This window comes from Calonectris borealis, chromosome 11 (genome assembly GCF_964195595.1).
Source record: "Calonectris borealis chromosome 11, bCalBor7.hap1.2, whole genome shotgun sequence".
NCBI classification, from domain to species: domain Eukaryota; kingdom Metazoa; phylum Chordata; class Aves; order Procellariiformes; family Procellariidae; genus Calonectris; species Calonectris borealis.
Window position 1 is genome coordinate 20,244,175 of NC_134322.1, and position 18,971 is coordinate 20,263,145.

At 41.9% G+C, this 18,971-nt stretch overlaps 2 protein-coding genes across 5 annotated transcripts in view; both read right to left on the reverse strand.

Annotated features, from left to right (window-relative positions):
• Positions 1-13,570, reverse strand: part of DAPK2 (death associated protein kinase 2) — a 65,456-nt gene extending 51,886 nt beyond the window's left edge. For 2 of the 4 annotated variants that reach the window (XM_075160365.1, XM_075160361.1), the window contains exon 1: positions 4,390-4,472. Coding sequence is in view for 1 of the 4 variants with exons in the window: in XM_075160359.1 (XP_075016460.1) it covers positions 13,511-13,570 (60 nt within the window). In the remaining 3 variants the exon portion in view is untranslated. Of the gene's footprint in view, positions 1-4,389; positions 4,473-5,152; positions 5,234-13,510 lie in introns of those variants that run through there. The other 2 variants (XM_075160359.1, XM_075160360.1) reach the window with 2 other exon arrangements.
• TBC1D2B (TBC1 domain family member 2B) overlaps positions 9,775-18,971 on the reverse strand; it is a 36,764-nt gene continuing 27,567 nt past the window's right edge. The window contains exons 11-13 of the mRNA XM_075160358.1: positions 18,216-18,401; positions 16,726-16,847; positions 9,775-13,746 (exon numbers count right to left, since the gene is read on the reverse strand). Of these exons, the coding sequence (XP_075016459.1) occupies positions 13,551-13,746; positions 16,726-16,847; positions 18,216-18,401 (504 nt within the window). The 3' untranslated portion in view covers positions 9,775-13,550. The remainder of the gene's footprint in view (positions 13,747-16,725; positions 16,848-18,215; positions 18,402-18,971) is intronic.

The following is an 18,971-nucleotide window of genomic DNA, read 5'->3' on the forward strand; positions in this document are numbered from 1 at the left end:
CCTTTTGCTCATCCTGAATTGCAAGATTGAGTTCTGAACACATGCAAAAGTCAAGTACAGGAAAATGCCCATGTATTAAGAGATACTGCTGAGACTTGCCCGAAGACGGTAAATCCCTCAAGCTGACTACTCCCTTCATCAGAATCCAAGGTACGTGGCTATAAATAACAGTAATGCAAACACACCTAAAAGAAAACCATTGTTCTAAGAGAGAGAGAGTTTGTCATTCAGAAGAGCAAGTTAAAAACATTGCTTTGAGAATGGGGAACCCACCCAAGATGCCTCTGGGAACATAGCCACTTTATGTTTGATTGACAAGTTTACTCATTTCCCAGCATCTTCCAAAGAACATACCTACTTATGCAGATGCATAGAATCCATGCAATATTATCTCAAAAATAACCAGGAAATTCTCATCCCTTTTGCTGATCTTTTAACTTACACCCCTGTTCTGCAAAGATCAAACCAGCAAGCTTACTCTCAACACCAAGGAACCATTCAAGCATTCAAGTCAGACTACAGCCTTGTTTTTGAAGACTGAACTGTTGGAACAAAACTGTTCCAAAGTGTTCAGACCCTTCAGTCATACCTCTGATGTGCTGGTGCTTCCTATGTCTATCACTTCACATTATCTTATACTGCCTTTCCACTCTCATGACTTCTGCAGATACCTCTCACTGGCTTTCGCCCAGCAGTCACAGTTAGCAGATGTCCAAAATAGGTCATACATTTGATGATCCAAGACAATTGTCATTAGCAAATACACAGCATAAGGGGGATAAGATAATAGAAGATAACCTTCACGCACTTAAAATTCATCTGACACAAAAATGCCATTCGCAAGCATAAACACAAACCTCCCCAGATGTTTTTGTTGGACTCCATTTGCAAGTACAGAGCACAAGTATATCAAAGGAGGAATGAGAGCCTTAATTTTTTTCTCTAGTCAGATGGTGATTTCCTTATGCTGGTCAGTGAAAGCAGACCGAATTAGAGATGGTCATTTATCTTTGACTCATTCAGACTAAGAAGTTGTACACTCATGATCTGAGGAAATAGCAACAATCAGCTTCAGTTTTCTGATACACTCTTTATTGCTAACACTTCTGGGACACGTGCCCAAACAATATCGCAGTACAATGAGTCAGGATGGTGCCAATCACTTAGGGTCTGCACTAGAATTCATTAAGACCAGGAGGATGGGGGAATCTGCTGCAGTGATTTTGGGATCAGACCAGAGCTTTAAGAGCTCCAAGGCAAGCTCCGCAGAGGAGATAGCCTTCTGTGTTCTTTCTCAGAACATGCCATGTCTATTCCTCAACCATGGGCCCCATCCCATGTTGGGGCCAGCTCTTCTGTACCAGTCTCTTTGCTCTGGGATTCCTAGCAGTGAGCATTTTAATACGAAGGCCAGCTTCTACTCAGCATTCACATCACTTACGTGTTTTCATAATGATACTCCATAGTATACTATATGTATAGTACGTGATATAGTATTGTATATATAGTGTGTACATATATAGTATAGTATAGTATACGTATAGTACCTTTTACTCCTGTATCCAACTCCCCTTTACAAACCCCAAATATCACAAGGTGGTAAAGTATTGTTAATCCTATGCAAACGATTTTCCTACAGACATGTAACAAAGCTGTAGCAAAACCAGAAATAGAATACAGACTCTGAGATTCCAGTTTCAAGCACTAGAAACATGTCCTGCCTAATCTCTTCACATTCCTAAATTGTCATACCATAAAATCGGATCTTATTCACCCTAAGAAATCACACTGTTTCCCATTGTGATCTAAGGTATACATTTAAACACATATATTTTAAATCAGTACAAACTCTGGACGTAGATATTCTTATTCTAGTACAGAAGTGCCTTTTTGGTGCAGCTTGTGCTGTGTGTAAAGGAGATTAATCTGAAGAAATTCACCCTTCTGAAGAGGGTGACAGAATCCACCTTAAGAGGAGCAGAAAAAAGTAAGTTATATTTCTCTTTTTTAAAAAAGGTTTCCCTGCATAGGTAAGTTATTGGCCTGTCATCACCAAATTATTTGGCAATCAATCACTGGTCTACACTGTCAAATCCATGATAAATGTCCACCCACCACTGAACAAGAGCAGGGTTATAGAAAATAAAGGTGAGAACAAAACTGTTGGATCATTTGGCTTGTCACCAGCCTTGCATTTTTTTTCCTTAGGGTATCTTCTACCCTAAGGAAACCAGTTTCAAGTGACTGAGGTAATAGCTGAATAATCTTACTTTCTCAAGTACACCTGACATGAGCTGAATGACTAAGTCATTGCCAACTCAGAAGCATCCCCTGTGGCATGTTTTTATATTACAAAACAATAGTTATACTAAAGCAAAACCCAAAACACACATTAGAACAGATCAAAGTAACAACTTCCCTTATAAGTTGTTTTTTAATACTGAAAAACGACCAAAGTAATTTAGAATCAAGACGGGACTGTTTTAAATTAGTAATTTGAAAAAAAGAAATCCCCCAAAAAAACCAAATCCACCAAACAAATTTAAGTGATATCGTCTTCTAGTTTTGGTGCCTTATGCTAAAATCAAACAGATTTTTATAAGCATTGAAGTGTTTTCCTCTTTCACCCTTCTCATTCCCTTTCTCTTCTATTTTGTCCTAGAAAAGACTATGCAATTCCAACAGGAAAAATCTAGTAATTTTTACCCTTTACCCTCTGCTTTCAAATAAACGTAATCAAAGCACAGTTAAAAGTTATATTAATTTCAGCAAACCCTTATTTTTCACCTAAATATTTTCTTGTCAGAAAACAACAGTAGCCTAAAAATTCTTGTCAGAAAATTGAGGCAGCTATTATTACCTGTCTGCCTATAAAGGACACAAAACACACCCAGCATCAGAGCACTTCAGTCCCATTATAGAGTCACTGCTCCTGCTACTAACTCTCAAGGGATCCCTTTCTGACCTCCCAAGTTTACTCTGCAGTAATTACGTGTGGTGAATGACCAAAGACCGCATTTCCAAGCCTCCACTTCAAGCATACGTACCAAATGCGTTAGCTCTGCAGCTAATTACGGCTCCCCAGCAGACAGCTAACTGCGAGAGCTGCCGCTGTAACTGATCCCGAAGCCTTCGCGTGCTTGAGCGATGAGCTTGGAGCCAACACCTCGACAGACAGGGCGCAGGGGGAAGCCCGCAATGCCAGGCACGCTGGTGTGGCATCGCAGGGCCCCACTCCCCGTCCCCGAGGCGCCTTCAAGGATTATTACTGCAGATAAGACACATCACTGCCCCAAAGTCAAGTGAGATCTACATTTCTTGCACAAGCAGACAAAGGACATTGGAAAGTCTAAAACCGACGAATGTTTCAGAACAGACACCTCTAGAGAGGGTCAGAGTTGAGCTTTTTCCCCACGTGTTAAGCAGGTGAGCATGCCGATTTTGATCCTTTTGCAACTGGTGACTGATCAGCCAAAGCAGGAGCAATTGCTACACATTTCCACCCTCTCATTCACACCTTCGTTCTTAACTGTCCTCTAAAAGGATGCAGGCCAGGACAAATCAGTCCCTGCCGTGTTGCAGCATCCAGGGTCACCCGGCTCACTGCCCAGAGGAGCAGGTGTTAAAAAACTTACCAGTGAAGCTGTTTGAGGGAAAAGACAGGAAGGAACTTATGGATAAACATGATGAAGTCGCACAGCATTTGCTGAATGACATCAGTAAGCCAAGGTGTGAACCCAGGACCAACCGTCCCTGATGGCTTCGGACAGAAACAATGCCAGACCGAGCAGCGTGTAACACTGAACAGCATACTTCTGAAACTACTGCATTCCCCAGCCCTTGTGGGACCTGCTCAGGGATAACTGACAGCTGCTCACGGAGGAGATGATCCGGGGAGCTGCCTTTTCCCCCGGCTGAGAGCTGCGGGACAGCTGGCACGCACAGTCTGAGGTGGAAACACCATTAAACACGCTGTGCGGAAGGGACGACCGAAGGTAAGCCACCACCCGAGCACCTCTGACAGACCTGCACCGCAGCCGCCAGAATGACCTGCGGGGAGGACCCCACCGCCCAGCTGCTGACCCCAGGACTCGTCCACGACGCTGAGGAAGAACCGGCGGCGAGGGGCAGCCCGGCGGGCTCCCCAGAGCCTGCCCCAGCCAGATGGGCTTCACAGCTGCTCTGCTTCAGCCTCCGAACTCCGGCACAGGCGGGACGCAGGGCGGGAACACCATGAAAGCGGCTCCGAAGCCGGCGGGCGGCACAGCAGGAAAGACGGACGGAGGGAGAAACAGAGAGAGGGAGCCGACACCGAGCAGGGAAGGGGAGCCCCCGGCCCCGCCGTGGGCTTCGGGCGCCGCCGGCTGACGGGGGGCAGCGCCCACTTACCGCCGGGCGCGGCCCGTCCGCGGGGCTCCCTCCGGCGCTGCCTCGGCGCGCAGGGTCCCTGCCGGGCCGCCCCCACCGCGTGTGCCGCGAGGCGGCTGAGGGGGAGGCGCCGGCCGCCGGCGCTGCTCACCGGAGGAGCCGCCGGGGCTGTGCCGGGCCCGCCGGCCGCCCCTGGGCGTGCGAGAGAGAGGGAGGGGCCGCCGGGCTCCGCGCCCCGCCGCAGGGAGCCGCCGCGCCCCCTCGCGGACCGCGGCGCCCAGGGCGGCCCCGTGAGGGGGGGTCCCGTGAGGGGAGGTCCCGTGAGGGGGGGTCCCGCCCGGCTGCCGCGGGCCCGGGCGGCGGGACGGCCGCTTTCGGTGCTCGCGGAGGGGGGCGGGCCAGGCGCGGAGCAGCGGGGGCAGGTGCGGCGGGGGAGGCGGCCGCAGGGTCGGGCCAGCGCCCCCTGCTCCGGAAAGGAAACGTGAAATAAACCCATTTCCCCAGGGCGCAAACGCGGGTTTTAGACCCTGCAAAGGTGGCTGGGACCCCGCGGGGCAGAGCCCGCCCGCGGCCTGACCGCGCCCCCCGCTCCCAGCAGCGCGGTGCGGGGTAACACGGGGCTGCGGACGTCCTCCCCGCGGGGAGGCAGGTCGTCACCCGCTTCACCGAAAGGAAACGGAGGGACTGCACAGAAAACCGCGCTCCCCCTTGCCCTTGTGCCCAAGGTCAGGACCCTGCTCATCACACCCCGCGCTGCGGGCCCCAGCGGGCTCTGGCCTCGCACCTGACTCACGGGGATGAAGGGATGAACACCGGCTGCCTCTGACGAGCACCCAGGAAGCAAGCGTGGCTCAGCGGGGTTTCTTCTCCAGCCAGACTGGACCAGTAATTCGCCTGGGCATCACCACTGAACTGGCACAGGTCACTTGCCCGGCATCGGCTCCTCCTTCTCCTTCTGGGTAGCAACTCCTCCAAAGTTTAGTAAAGAGCTCATATTGTCCCAGTTTTCACACCAATCCTATACAACAATACAAACTCCTTATTTATTCCAGAAATCAAAAGGCCGCGCATCTCAGAAGCAAACACTGTCCTCACTTGTTTATTCAGTTGTGCTCCATTTCATCAGTGGTCAAGCTCAGTTACTCTGCAATGAGAACAGAAAGTTTAATCAAGGACACACGGAATAGCGTAATGGCTGCCTGATGTGGCTTCAACAGTACTATTTTGATATTAATGTGTTGCCTGTGGGCAGCCCACAGGGCAAATAACCCTAGCACTTGGCATCACCACAGAAGTACACTACATTTGAGATGTGGATACTTGCTTGGTCGTTACAAAGCCTTCCAGACCATCATAGCTCTCCCAGGCTGATTAGGGAATATCTCAGAAGTAGGACATGATTTCTTCTGCTTTAGTAGATTCAGGATATATGAAATCAATACCAAGGAAATAAGGCTAAGGAGGTGAATTCATTAGAGAGGCACTTCATTTGCATAAGCCTTGTTCTATGTTCTATACAAGCCTAAATGGTTTATTCTGTGGTCCAAAACTCAACATTACCCAGTGAAATTCCCTGTTGTTTCAAGAAACCACTGTGACAGACAGAATGGCACAGGTTTCCAGTCCTCACTGGGGATCTCAAAATGCATTAATATGCACTACTATAACAAACATCTGCAATACTGTTTTCTAAGTTGCCCTAGACCAAATGTTGGCTACCAACAATGACATCCTTCATCTGTTTACTCTCCTGTCTTAAAGACAATCCCAAAACCTGTAAAACTAGATTTTCTCCCTCTTTATTTGGCAGACTGTAATTGCAATAAATACTGTTTGGTCTCCTTAAATTTCTTCTGGGCAAGTTAATATCCAACATTTGTTTATGAGGAGTGATGTGGCATTGTTCACACCTTCAAAATCAAATATAAATGCTGGGCTGCCTTCACTTTCAGTTCTCTATGCAGTTAAGATAATGCAAAACTTTGGCAAATTATCATACAGAAACAGGCAGGCTGTTTCCATTGCAATAAATTGCAAAGATAGATGAATTTTAAAATAATTTTATGCTAGGCAAGTACCTAAAGGCAGTGCTTTTTATTATCACAGTTAAAAAGAAACTTGGCTTCAGACTTGTTCCAAGTCAAGAGGACTGAACCGTGCCCCTGCTTGCCTGCCCTGGGAGCGGTGTACACAGCCCAGGAGTTCCACCCAGCTCTCCCAATTCCAAAAGGAAAGTGGCTGCATCTGATGTTACACAGGGTGGAGGACAGGAAATGGGAGCAATAGTAAAGGTTTCAAAGGGCAGTGGAAGTATTCAGAACCCTTTGAAAGGGAAATAGATATTTCATTTCTCACCTTTAGTTCTACAATGTGGTATGATCACGTGAAAGTCACAGCAATCCTCCTACAAAATTCTCAGAAGAAAGGGCACACAAGGAAGGCCACCTCTTTTGTTTGCTCCTAGCTGCAAGGAAGAGAACAAAACAGCATGATTTGCCCTGAGAGGCCACAACTGCTTTTCAAATCAGGACAAACTCTCCCTAGACCTGAATAACCTCAATTTGAATTTAGTATCTGCTGGCCAGCCCTGAAATGTCTCCAAGAGCAGCAAGGGTAGATTGAATCTCATCCCTGATGCCATGTCCATAGGGTTTGCAAGCCAAAATGCAGGTTCTGCATAAGTCAGAAATTGCTCTTACATGGTTCTTTAGTTGTGGTTTACCCCAGCAGGCAGCCAAACACCACACAGCCGCTCGCTCTCTCCCCACCCCCTGCAGTGGGACAGGGGAGTAAAACGAAAAAAAAAAAAAGTAAAATTCGTGGATTGAGATAAAGACAGTTTAATAGAACAGAAAAGGAAGGGAAAATATTAATAATATTAATGATGATAGAATATACAAAATGAGTGATGCACAATGCAATTGCTCACCACCTGCCGACCAATGCCCAGCCAGTCCACAAGCAGCGATTGCTGCTCCCTGGGCAACTCCCCCCAGTTTATATACTGAGCATGACGTCATATGGTATGGAATACCCCGTTGGCCAGTTGGGGTCAGCTCTCCTGGCCGTGCTCCCTCCCAGCTTCTTGTGCACCTGGCAGAGCATGGGAAAATGAAAAGTCCTTGACTAGGGTAAGCGCTACTGAGCAACAACTACAACATCACTGTGTTATTAACATCCTTCTCATACTAAATCCAAAACACAGCACTATACCAGCTACTGGGAAGAAAATTAACTCTATCCCAGCCGAAACCAGGACAGTTGTTCACTCTTAAAACACTAACTCAGACGACTTTGTAACATCTTTGGCAATGAGGGCAAAAGCCTTTATGTGCATACAGGACAAGAATGGGAAGGAAAACTCAAAGCTGAGCAACGTTTGAAGTAGGCAACACAAGCAAACACTGCAGCATCTGCTAGCCATGCATTTACCAGTCTCCTTTAGGAAGTGAAAAAGAAGGAAACCCATACTTCTGTTCCAAAGGGGGAGTCCCAGGCTTAAATACCAGAAAAATACCACCTGCATTTATAAAAACAGGTAAATAGCTTATTTCACAGCTTAATAATGAATCACAGCGCCTGAAGACATCACTGAGTCAGTTCATCAGCTCAAACCTGAAGTCTTAGAGGCAGCTCATTGCAAAAACGTAACTGTTCTGTACACACAAAAAGTACACTTCATTTGAAACACATAGGCAGGATGCAGTCACTCAAGGCTAGGAGCATCTTAATTAAGGCCAAAGTCATCTTAATTTCCCAGGTATATTCTAGTGTTGAATGTTTTAATTACTTTACTTCTCTTCATAACACCCCAGACTAATTTAGGGTAGAGACTAGACAGTTTTCTTATTTAATAACTATTTGGTTTTTTTAATATCACTTTCTAGTCTAATCCTCTGAAAAGCTAGCATTGTAGATGGGTATAACTGTACAGAAGTATAGCTTCTACAGCATAGTATCATGATGAAAATACCACTCTACTAACTTCCTTGTGATTGAACCTTTTACCTTCTTTTCCAGGGGGGAAACTTCCAAGGCAGAGCACACCCTTCCTTTGCATTATCTGAGTGAATGTACTTCATGTGTGGGAATTCTTAAAGCTTCAGCACTACATGGATTCTGCTTCCAGTGAGGTCAAGGAGCTGCAGATAAGGAAGCTATGTTTAGCATTTCTGAAAATCCCACAGAATGAACACCTGATATATTGTAATACCGACAGAGTTCAGTGTGTTCTCTGCATTTCTGAGGCACCCAAAACAGAGAGTGAGACTCTGCAGGTATTTGGTCTCAGTTCAGAGTAGACGAGCTGCATTTATCCTTACTAAGTTAACGCGTTTCTTAGGAATAAGGTATTTAACAACGTACATCAGCTATACGCATCTGCCACACTCGCATCCTTGTTGCGATTCCACTGAGAACAGATGTCTCAAGCTCAGTCCCAAGGAAGAAACGGGAGCCTCAGCTCTTCTTTAACAGGCCCCAGCAGCTGCTAGGGCAACACAACCTACTCAAGCTAAATATGCCAAGTGTCCAAGTGAGGACATTGCTCCCTATGCACTCTCTTCCCAGAATTTTCTGTTTATTCCTTTGACTTAAATTTTCAGTATACAGGACAGGAGGTCCTTGGGCCATAGTCATGTTCTGCCGCAATTGCTGCTCTCTATCCTGTTTTGCAAGCCCTTTGAACCAATTTCCAACCGTGCCAATATCTACTCTTAACAGCTTGCCATCTTGTAGCAGAGCCAGAGGATAAGAACTGTGCACTATTCACCTCTACTATGAAAGAGCTGCTTGGATGCAATTAAAGTGATCTCCCAACTCTTATTTTTGCTTCCTCACAAACATTTAGCTGTTAAGTTTTATATCTGAAGTAGCTGAGGTACTTGATAGCCTCTTTAAGGGAATCAAGGTAACTCCAAAATGCAAAAATCATATCTGAAAGACAGACATTGAGGTTAGATTTCCAAATTAATTCAGTACTTTGTTAAATTTTCAAAGCTGCTGAAATTATGCGCTTGGCTACCAAAGGCTTCAGCAGAACATCAGTGCCCAAGCCTACTAAAGAGGCTTCTGATGTCAGGACATGTCATACAAATACCTATGTTTCTTAGGAAGTCTGTTCCCTGTGAACACTCATGCAAATTTAATCTCCCCTCCCCTTCCCTCCTCTCCCAAGAAACTAGGGACACCAATCACAAGTTTACCCAGTCAGCATCACCTGCATGCAACATGTCTATAGTTCACATCTTCATGCTTCAAAGCCAAATTTGCATATATGTTCCTCTATAGAGACTCTCTCAAATCACATTATCAGACAAAACCACCAGCTTTACTACTGGTTTGTTCTGACGGTACCTGCAGTTATTTCCATCTGTTATAAAAAAAAAAAAGAACCAGAGCAAGCTGTAAAGTAATAAACAATTTATTTTTTCTTTACATCAATCTTTATGAAAATAACATCACTTATGTTCAAATTTCTTGTACCGCATATTGCTGATTTCTAACAGGGCACTTAAGGGAACATTCACTTAAACAGCTATACTATTTCATGAAATTGATTAATTTTCCATTTCTCAGTTAAGCGTGACAGAACATACAACCCGGTCAAATTTAAAGACCATTCATTCATTCCTGATGCCTTAAGGAAGAAAAAAAATCTTTCCCTTTATGCTGAAGTATCTTACCATGTTTACAAAAACTGAAGGGAAAGGGAGAATCTTTCACAGAACACACCTAAAGGGCAACAATGCATCTTTTTTATTGATTACATAGCTGGTAAAAAAAACCCACCCAACAATCTGATAACACTGAATTATAACACTACCTGTACACACGTACAGGTAAAGCTGAAATACTGTGCAGTTTTAATAGCTAGAGGTGTAGTGCACCAATTTTTTGCCTATTTAACAGAAAATAATAGAACATTTTAAACAAGTAACCAGAAGTTTCACTGGAAAGCCATGCATACGCGTATGAAGATGAAGGAATATTCTGCAAGATGCAACTTAGTGGTTTCGTTTACATCATGCATACTGGGAACCATGCATAAGGAACTCTTTGCACATATGTGCATAACCTTGAAGTTAAAAAAATATTCTTAGCAATCTTTATTTGCATTAACAGGTCAATTTCCTACTAAGTGGCTGGCAGGAATGTTAAATCCTCACGCACTGTTTCGGAAGTTCACCCCTAAATACAAACACTTGGTATCTATGCAGTTCAGTTTTTGCAGGCCACTGAGTCACACTGTATTTTTGCTTGGTTTCATCGGGTTTAAATACTGCCTGTGTATCTGCTATGTCCTTAACTAGTTACTACTCTTCAAAGTTACCAGATTAAGCACCGCTAGAAAACTAATAGTCACCCAAAGACATTTGCAACAGCAAGGCAAGCTTCCCCTGGTGTTGCTTCCTGCTATATGCATCTCATTTTTGTTCTATGTAGACTTCTAGTGGTCAGAGATTAGATGCCTCTGCAATTTTTTGACCTTTTAGCTAAGGCATCAGTAACAATGCTTAACAAAATGAAGCCAACAGCTCACTGGGAACTTGAGTATAACAGCATCAACTCATTTCATATTTGCAAGCTAACAAAATACCCAGAGACAACAAGATTTCCATAAGCTTCCTAATGTTCATGTATTAGATTCACATAGTGGCATAAGAAACAGAGCTACGTAGTTTTACTGTACAATTGGGTAACAACTTATATAATGAAACACAGCAACACACACACAAATTTAACCATCAGCACAACTGTAAAAAAGAAATGGTCCTGTAACATTGCAGGTCATGTTTTGTCAGCTAGAGAACTTCCTGAACAGTTGCCCTGAAGTTAGTTTTATCTTCACCACCTAAAGACTTGAATGAAATCAGACTGAAAACATCTCCTAAAGTCATACGACTAGTTCATAGTGAAGACTCAAAACCCAGGAATAATAGACTCGTAGGAATAGGGTAGGTACATGCTTCTAAATTCTTCACCTTAACATTTCAACTCTTGCCACTGGAAGGAAGACCTTCAGCTTAGAAAGATTTCATTTAACACTTGAAAACAAGATTAAAACAAACAAAAAAAAGCAGACATTACAAATTGATTTAGAGACCAGCTCTTCCAAAACCAAGACAGCATAACTAGAAAATTAGAAAACCTGGTCCCATTTTTATATTCAAACACTGATTGTAAGTAAAAAAAGAATACAGTACATGCAATAATATGAAAAACCTGCCTAATAAACTCAAGTACACAACCGAGAGTAACTAGGGAATAAAAAAACCCCCAAACTACTGCTTACAATAGACAAGGTAGGGGACATTTCAGGAGACAAATAACATACAAATCAAGATGATCATACCATGTGTCCCTCATTGGCAAGGATTTGTTGGCTAATTAAAAATTATATGTGATATAAGAAGCATACATTTTCTATCAAAAGTAGTCCTGTAAGTTACAATGTTCACCAATGATTAAATATTTCCCTTCCAGATAAATTGACCGATAATATGCTTATTTAGAGAAGGCTACAAATACATTCTCAAAAAAAAGTGCTGTGAAACAGAAGCAGGATTTCTCTCTGCACACACTTCAGTTTTCTAAAACCATTACGTGAGTGTACCTGATAAAGAAGTCCTACTTGTTCTCAGAAAACCAAAAGAAAACACACAAAGTAGAAGCTTGATGCACTTGACCGCTCCCAGCCACCAGTTTTGTTTTTTGCCAATTAACCACTTCCCCAGAACTGAGCAATTTGCTGCCTAGTATTTGAATGCTAGTTTTATCGTGACACATCAGGACACAACATTTAATTCAATCCAACATTCTGAAGATCCAACAGCTCAAGAAAGAACATTGCAAAAGTCCAGAGAATAGCCAGCAAGAAAGAAATCTTCCTCATCCTCAGAACCATTTAAGAGTACTGCTAGTCATCAGATGAGAGAGAATGGCCTCCAGTCACACTTCCATAGTCAGAAACACTACAGCTGAACACCCCAAATGTTTCCTTCCGTCCTGTTTTGTAGGATGTGCATGCAACACTCACAGCAAAGCTGAGCACGTTAAGAGAGTATTGCATTTTTCTGCTGGAAAAGGATCTTGAATTTCTGTGTGCGTGCTGTGACCTTTAGGCTCCTTTGATTGATTGATAAATAGTTGTTTTAGGAATCCTACCGCTACCGCTATTGTACAATAGTTATACATTCATGCAAAAAGAATGCTATGTTTCTTCTTAAAGACCAAGATTTCATCTTATTTTAAGCCCTAAATAGGAAGAAGCATTAAAATAATAATTAAAAAAAAAAGCTTTCAACAGATACACAACTAATTAGCTATTAAAACATGGTACTCCTGTGACAAGCTCCATTCTTATTCCGTAATAGCTGGGTTTTGGTTGTGGCTTTTTTGAGACATTGCAATCAAAAAATTGAATAGAAATAAAATTGACTAAACAGAATTTGATCTACAAACCCCTTTGCATTAACGAGAATCTTTATCAACACAGCTACCCAGAAAAGCATAAATGATGTTTGATATCACTGTTTCAGTATACACTGAACATCCAGTGACAAATAGGTACTTATTTTACCTTTACTTTAAGGCATATATTCAAGTGTTCTGTTTGATGATCCATTTCATGTCACTTCAGGAAAAGACAAAGGAATGTAAAAGTTCTTCCTGTGCTTCATTCCATACTTTTCTAGTCTGTGACCTCAAGAATGGCTAGTTTATTCAAGGAAAACATGATGAAAGCCATTTATTGAACCAACCTGAAACCAAAAAATATGATGTTCTCCCACACTGAACCTGCGCTACAAAAAAAAACATCATTACATCAAAAAAAACGCAGAATGGCAATGAATGTAGTAAACAGAGCATGACTTTTCTTACTACTGTTTCACATACAGGCACTAACAGTGCACTGCAGGAAAACAACTGGCAATTCAGCTGATTGACTAAACTGAGACAGATATCAAGTGCTCTACGTACAATTCCATGAACATAAATGTAAACAGAAATGTTTGGCCTCCACACAAAGCAATATTTCTGAAAGTGCTGGGGTTTGGAAATCTGTCCTGCATATTTCCAAAAGCAACTAGTTTACATTCTGTTTGACAGGATTAATAAAGTGTTTTGGAGGTTAACTCACTTTGGTCACGATCCCAAAGAAAAGTTTATGTTGAGTAGTTTCAACTATCCTCCTCATCATCACTAATAAGGTCTCTTTTTTCTACACATGTCTCTCGTTCACGCAGGAAATCCTCACGAATGGCTTCTAGTTCAGTCAGTTCAAGACGCACTTTCTCCAGGTGGTAGGTCCTCCGGTTCCTGATCTGACGTAATGGGAAAGGATTCAGGTCTCCAAAAGCAATACCAGTCAGCTTCCTGTAAGATTACACAACGTTAGAAGACAATCATTCATATTTGGTATTTTTTAAAACCAGTTTTGGACTTCATCCATATCAATATTTAGTATATGGCTGATATCTCTGGTCTCCTTCACATACCTGACAGGTCTCAGATGTTCTCGGTATTACAAGAAAGTTCTATAAAGCACTCAGTTTTAAAGTTATTGCAAGTGATAAAGTGCTATCAAATGCTCAACAGTTCGCAAAGCCACCTGCAAACTCTATGTAATGCTATAGCGATTACAGCCTTGACAACACTGAACAGAAGATGTAAGCTTGGCTAATCAGAGCTTCACTGGCTAGACTGATGACTTGGTACGCCCAGTTACCCGATTATAGACTGGATGACTTCCTCCATATAACTCACTGAAGCTCGTTCAGCCCCAGGACAGTCAGCTCTCAAGTTACCCGAGATAACGAAGTGGTGTAAGAGACCAGATAAAGCCTGGGATAATACAAATACAGACAAGGATAATACAAAACACGTATAAGCCAAACTTTACGTTACAGTGAGAAAGCTCTGGGAATCTGCTGGCTGGAGCAGAGAGATCTCTGAGCTAGTGTCTACTCAAGCTCGTCAGATCACGTAGCAAAGCACCACAAGATCACCCTTCCAGAGTCATGCTGCACAATACTATCATTCAGTCACAGCAAAACTGGTGACTGATCTGCCTAACCAGTCCAAAGACAGAGTTAACTCATCGTTACTGTTGATCTCTATCTAAAAAAAATCTCATTATTTACTAAGGGAAAAAGGGGAACTGGAATTTAGCTCATTCTAGTTTAATTATCAGATGAACCCAAATATTAAGAAAATTTATTTGTACCATTTATTTAAGGCTAAACTCTCCTGGGTTTGTATTTTTGAGTGAACAAGAACGATTTCCTCCTATTTATAAACAAAACGTATTCCAACAGCTTCTCTACCTGTGCACAACATGCTATGGAACACAACTTTCATCCGTAGAAAAACCTAACTATGACATCCTATAACCTAAAGTATAATTATGCACGTCTGTAGAGATTTTTCGCCACTAGAGAGCTTAAACTTAGAAATTCTACGCAAAATAACTTTCTAACCCATTCAGGACGTCCATGAATTCTATAAAAATAATCTTTCTGAATTTTTTCTCTACAACAAGATGACTTTTTGTCCATATTAGGAAAGACATCATTCACATGCTTTTGTATTGCTCAAATTTTGATGCTGTAAAACTTGTTCAAAAATGGTAGAAAAATAAACCAGGTTTGAATCATGCCTCATCAGTTCTAGCAGGCAAATTCACATCCCCTAGGCGGCACTACACCACTGCTTTCAACTCCGACCTTTAAAATCCTAAGAAAAGAGAGATTTACAGACCAGCACAGAGTATATTTGTATTGTAAATATCCTTGATACACTGAATTCTGTCCTCACCTGAACTCACCATCTGCCAAAGATACCCAATTAGCTCATTTTGTTAACACCAAAATGAGATCTCTTCCAGCAATATTAAAAATCTTTAAGATAGGTTATTATAGCACCAGAAGGTTTAGACAGGAGAGCCAAGACACCATTTCCGGTATGGAATTGAAAAAGGAAGGGAAAGCCAAATCTGCAGCTCTGATTAAACATCAAAATTTTGTTCAAATTAGGTAAGAGCAAAAATATTTAAATTTTTTCCTTCCCCCCCGCCCCCCCCTTTTCTTTTGCAATCTTTAGTTTCTGGCGATACTGCTGTGGTACTACTGGTACTACATATTACACATTTGATTATAAGTTATAAAATAGCCTATTTATTGATTATAAAATATCCACAAGTTTGTTTTAGTTATTGTTTTCTGTTAAAAATACGTGCACCCTCTTTCTAAAATCAAGTACGCACTTCTCTGTCACTTCCAGATTTGGAATCAGAGTCAGCATTTATTTTGGTCACAGACAGCTGAGTACAACAACTGTCCAGCATTTTTCAAATCAAAGCGGGGAATGCTAAAATACAAAACACCACACAATTCCTCTTCAAGAGTTTTTGGAGAGGTTTCAGCAGAGGAAGCAACATCTGTTATCAAGACTTTTACCCTTTAAATCAGTTGCAGAACATTCTCCCTGCATGTCCCAGCAATCCTTTTTTAAGCAGAGTAAGATTATTCAGTTTTAACTTCTCTCCAGTCAAAACTGAAACACAGGAAGTAAAAAATAATAAATAGCTCTTGCAGTAGGAGCCAAAGTATAAGCCTAAATTCATACGGAATTTATTATGGTAGAAACAAACGCCCCAGATTCCAGTATACTGAATTTTGTACTAAATTCAAAATCAGTGAGTTTCAATATCTGTGCAAAAACATATTTTCAGATATTAAACCAATCTTTTCTTTTTAAGATTATTCTGCTGCTCTACAGTCTTGAAACTAAGATCCTAAAAACATTAGGCCCTAATTTACAAACTGTAATTCCTATGCAAGGACTGAAGAACAGAAGAGTATCTAACTTGTATTTATTCTCTGCTTCAAAGTGTATCTTAAAATCAGCTGGAGTTATGTGGCATTAGCCTATGCATTAGTGATGCATAAGAGATCTAAACCTAGTGAGTCATAGCTCACGTTTTTAATACTTGAGCAGGATGTTTTTTCATTTATCATAAAACATTTTACAACATAAGTTGTGTCCGCAACGCAGAGGGAGACTTCACCTATGGTTGAAATTCTTAAGTCTTGCTACCGTGATACAACTGCTAAACAAGACCAACCTGGCAAAGTAATCTCTATCATACCTAAAATTTTCCAATTATGCATTCATCACTTGTGCTTTTGTCTCCGCTAGATAAAACTACTCATGAGAAATCTTAGTACTTAGTTTCATCTCTAGTTGCTTTGTATCTAAATTAAGATCTAGATAAAAACAAAACAAAAACACACATCAGACTTTTCCATGCCCCACTACAAGTATTTCAATTACACACAAGTTTGAGTTACCCACCTAGCATCAAGTATAGTGCGTGTGAAATATCGAAGGTACTTGAAAATGGACATTGAATCTTGCAGTTTTAAGATTTCCTCTTCTTTGTATTTAAAAAGTGCCAGGGCAAATCGGAATATTACCTGATAAAAATACACACAATGTTTGGTTCTTTATAAGAACAGAATGCACTGATTCTCATTATTATCTATTACAAACTCAAAGAAAAAGTGTTTTTCTTCCTACAGGCTGCATTTGAGCTATCTAATCACACCTCCCTCTATCTCCCTTCCCTGCCACTCCCTCCCCTGTCCCCCATTTCCAAAAGCTGCCAAAAACTTCTGTTGTGGCCTGTAACCAAGACAAGGTGTTCTGCAGTTCTGTCTAGAATACAATATTGGGTTTATAGCATACAAATTCTTTGAAGTTTTGAGTTCCTAATTCAGCTGTGGAACAAAGGCTGCTGGGCCTGTTGAATGCACTTACTAATTTTAGCTCTGAAGTAACTTAAGTTTTGTTTTTTAAACAGGTTGTTTTTCAATGCCTTGAATTTTTCCAGCAAGTTGAGGGATTGATGCTGAAAGAATTTCTGATACCAGTTTGTCAATCAACTTTAGCGTGAGCTGGAAGAAGCATTATTTCCCTTAATTCTGAAAAGGCTTCTGTAAGTTCTAAACTGCATCAGTCTGTACCCGGCTGCCTTCACAAAATACTATGATGCTTAAAACTGATTTGGATGAACACACAACCAAAATATCACTGCGTATCAGACTGCTCAGATGAGGCCAACAGGAAATCTAGCAAACACACAGTTTTTGCCTACTTATTTTATAACTCTCCTGTTCTCTGCAACTGCCTACATCATCTGCTTTAGTGTTATTATTGTGTTTGAATCCAATGACTTTTTTCCTGCATCAATTTTATTTCACTGCAATTCAACACGTATGAAACATGAAAATTCTTTCACCTCCACCCCTTGATTTATGAGATAGGAACCCAGACAGTAATTGTTTGTCAGTTGTACTTTAAATGTCTGCAGGAATAAAACAAATAGTTGCGGCAGAGACCAACTAAACTTGATTACGACTAATTTTTACATCTTTTCAATACTTCTAACTTCTGCCTCCTTCACTTAAGCTTTCTTCTTTATAAAAGTAGCTCTCATTTTGATATAATTACTTAAAACTGATTGACAGCCGCACATAGGAGTAAACAGCACTGCCTACAGCTTTATTTTCAAAGGTTAAAAAAAAAAGGTGGGTGGTGAAAAGAAAATACTTAGCATTTAGAATTCTTCCACGTAACTCAAGCTTTTAACTTGCAGAACACAGATAAAATGGAAAAAAAAAAAGTTTTGACTGGTGATTTATGCACATTTCCTCCCTTTTTTCCTACCAGTGATTTAACTGACAGGATTCTTGTGAAACAACCTTCTTCCACCCTGCACTCAGTAACACCATAGTATTTTGTTACCAAGTAACAATTGAAAAAACTTAGCTCATTCAGTTCACCTTTGGTCCCTCATATAGGAAGGAGTCCCAGATTTTAAAAAGGATGTCGCTAACCACACTGTCCACAAATACCACAAGAAACCAGTTGAAAGTTATGAGAGTATAGTCAACTTTGTATTGTTCAAAATGAGCATGCAGTCGTGGAAGCTTCTCACTCATTAAATCCTTGAATACTCGCTGATCAACCTAAAGAGATGACAAATATGACGTTATTGCTCCTAATTTTCCAACACATATGTCATTCAAAGTAGGGCTGTTACCAATCCGTACGTGCAAGTTTTTCACGAGCTACCAGGAAACCTAGGACTGTCTAGTTAACGCTTCTAAGCTAGATCCACCAAAACGTATGTGGCCACCCCAACGCACACCACCCTTGCTGACACAACCTTTTGCTTCTCAATCCACCCCCAGCCTCACAGGGCTGCTCACACGCAGATGTTGTGCTCCTGCTACAGGTCACCGTGCCGCACTGGTGCAGGGGCACCGGAGCGGAGAACGAGCTGGGGAAGGACTTGGAGGGAGGAGGCAGCATGTACCAGAGCATCACCTGGAAGCAGGAGTGCCACAGCACATACTGCTCGCAGTACTGCAGATGCATTCTCACCCCCACTCTCCCGGAGAGCCCGTAACCACCCCCCACCAATTTTGAGAAAAGAAATGATAAATCAGCTCAGTCAGTGTTGTGAAGCTAATAATCTGAACAGTTATTTCAGTGTTATACTCAGAGTCCTTGTCCAAACAAGGGCCCTGGTACCT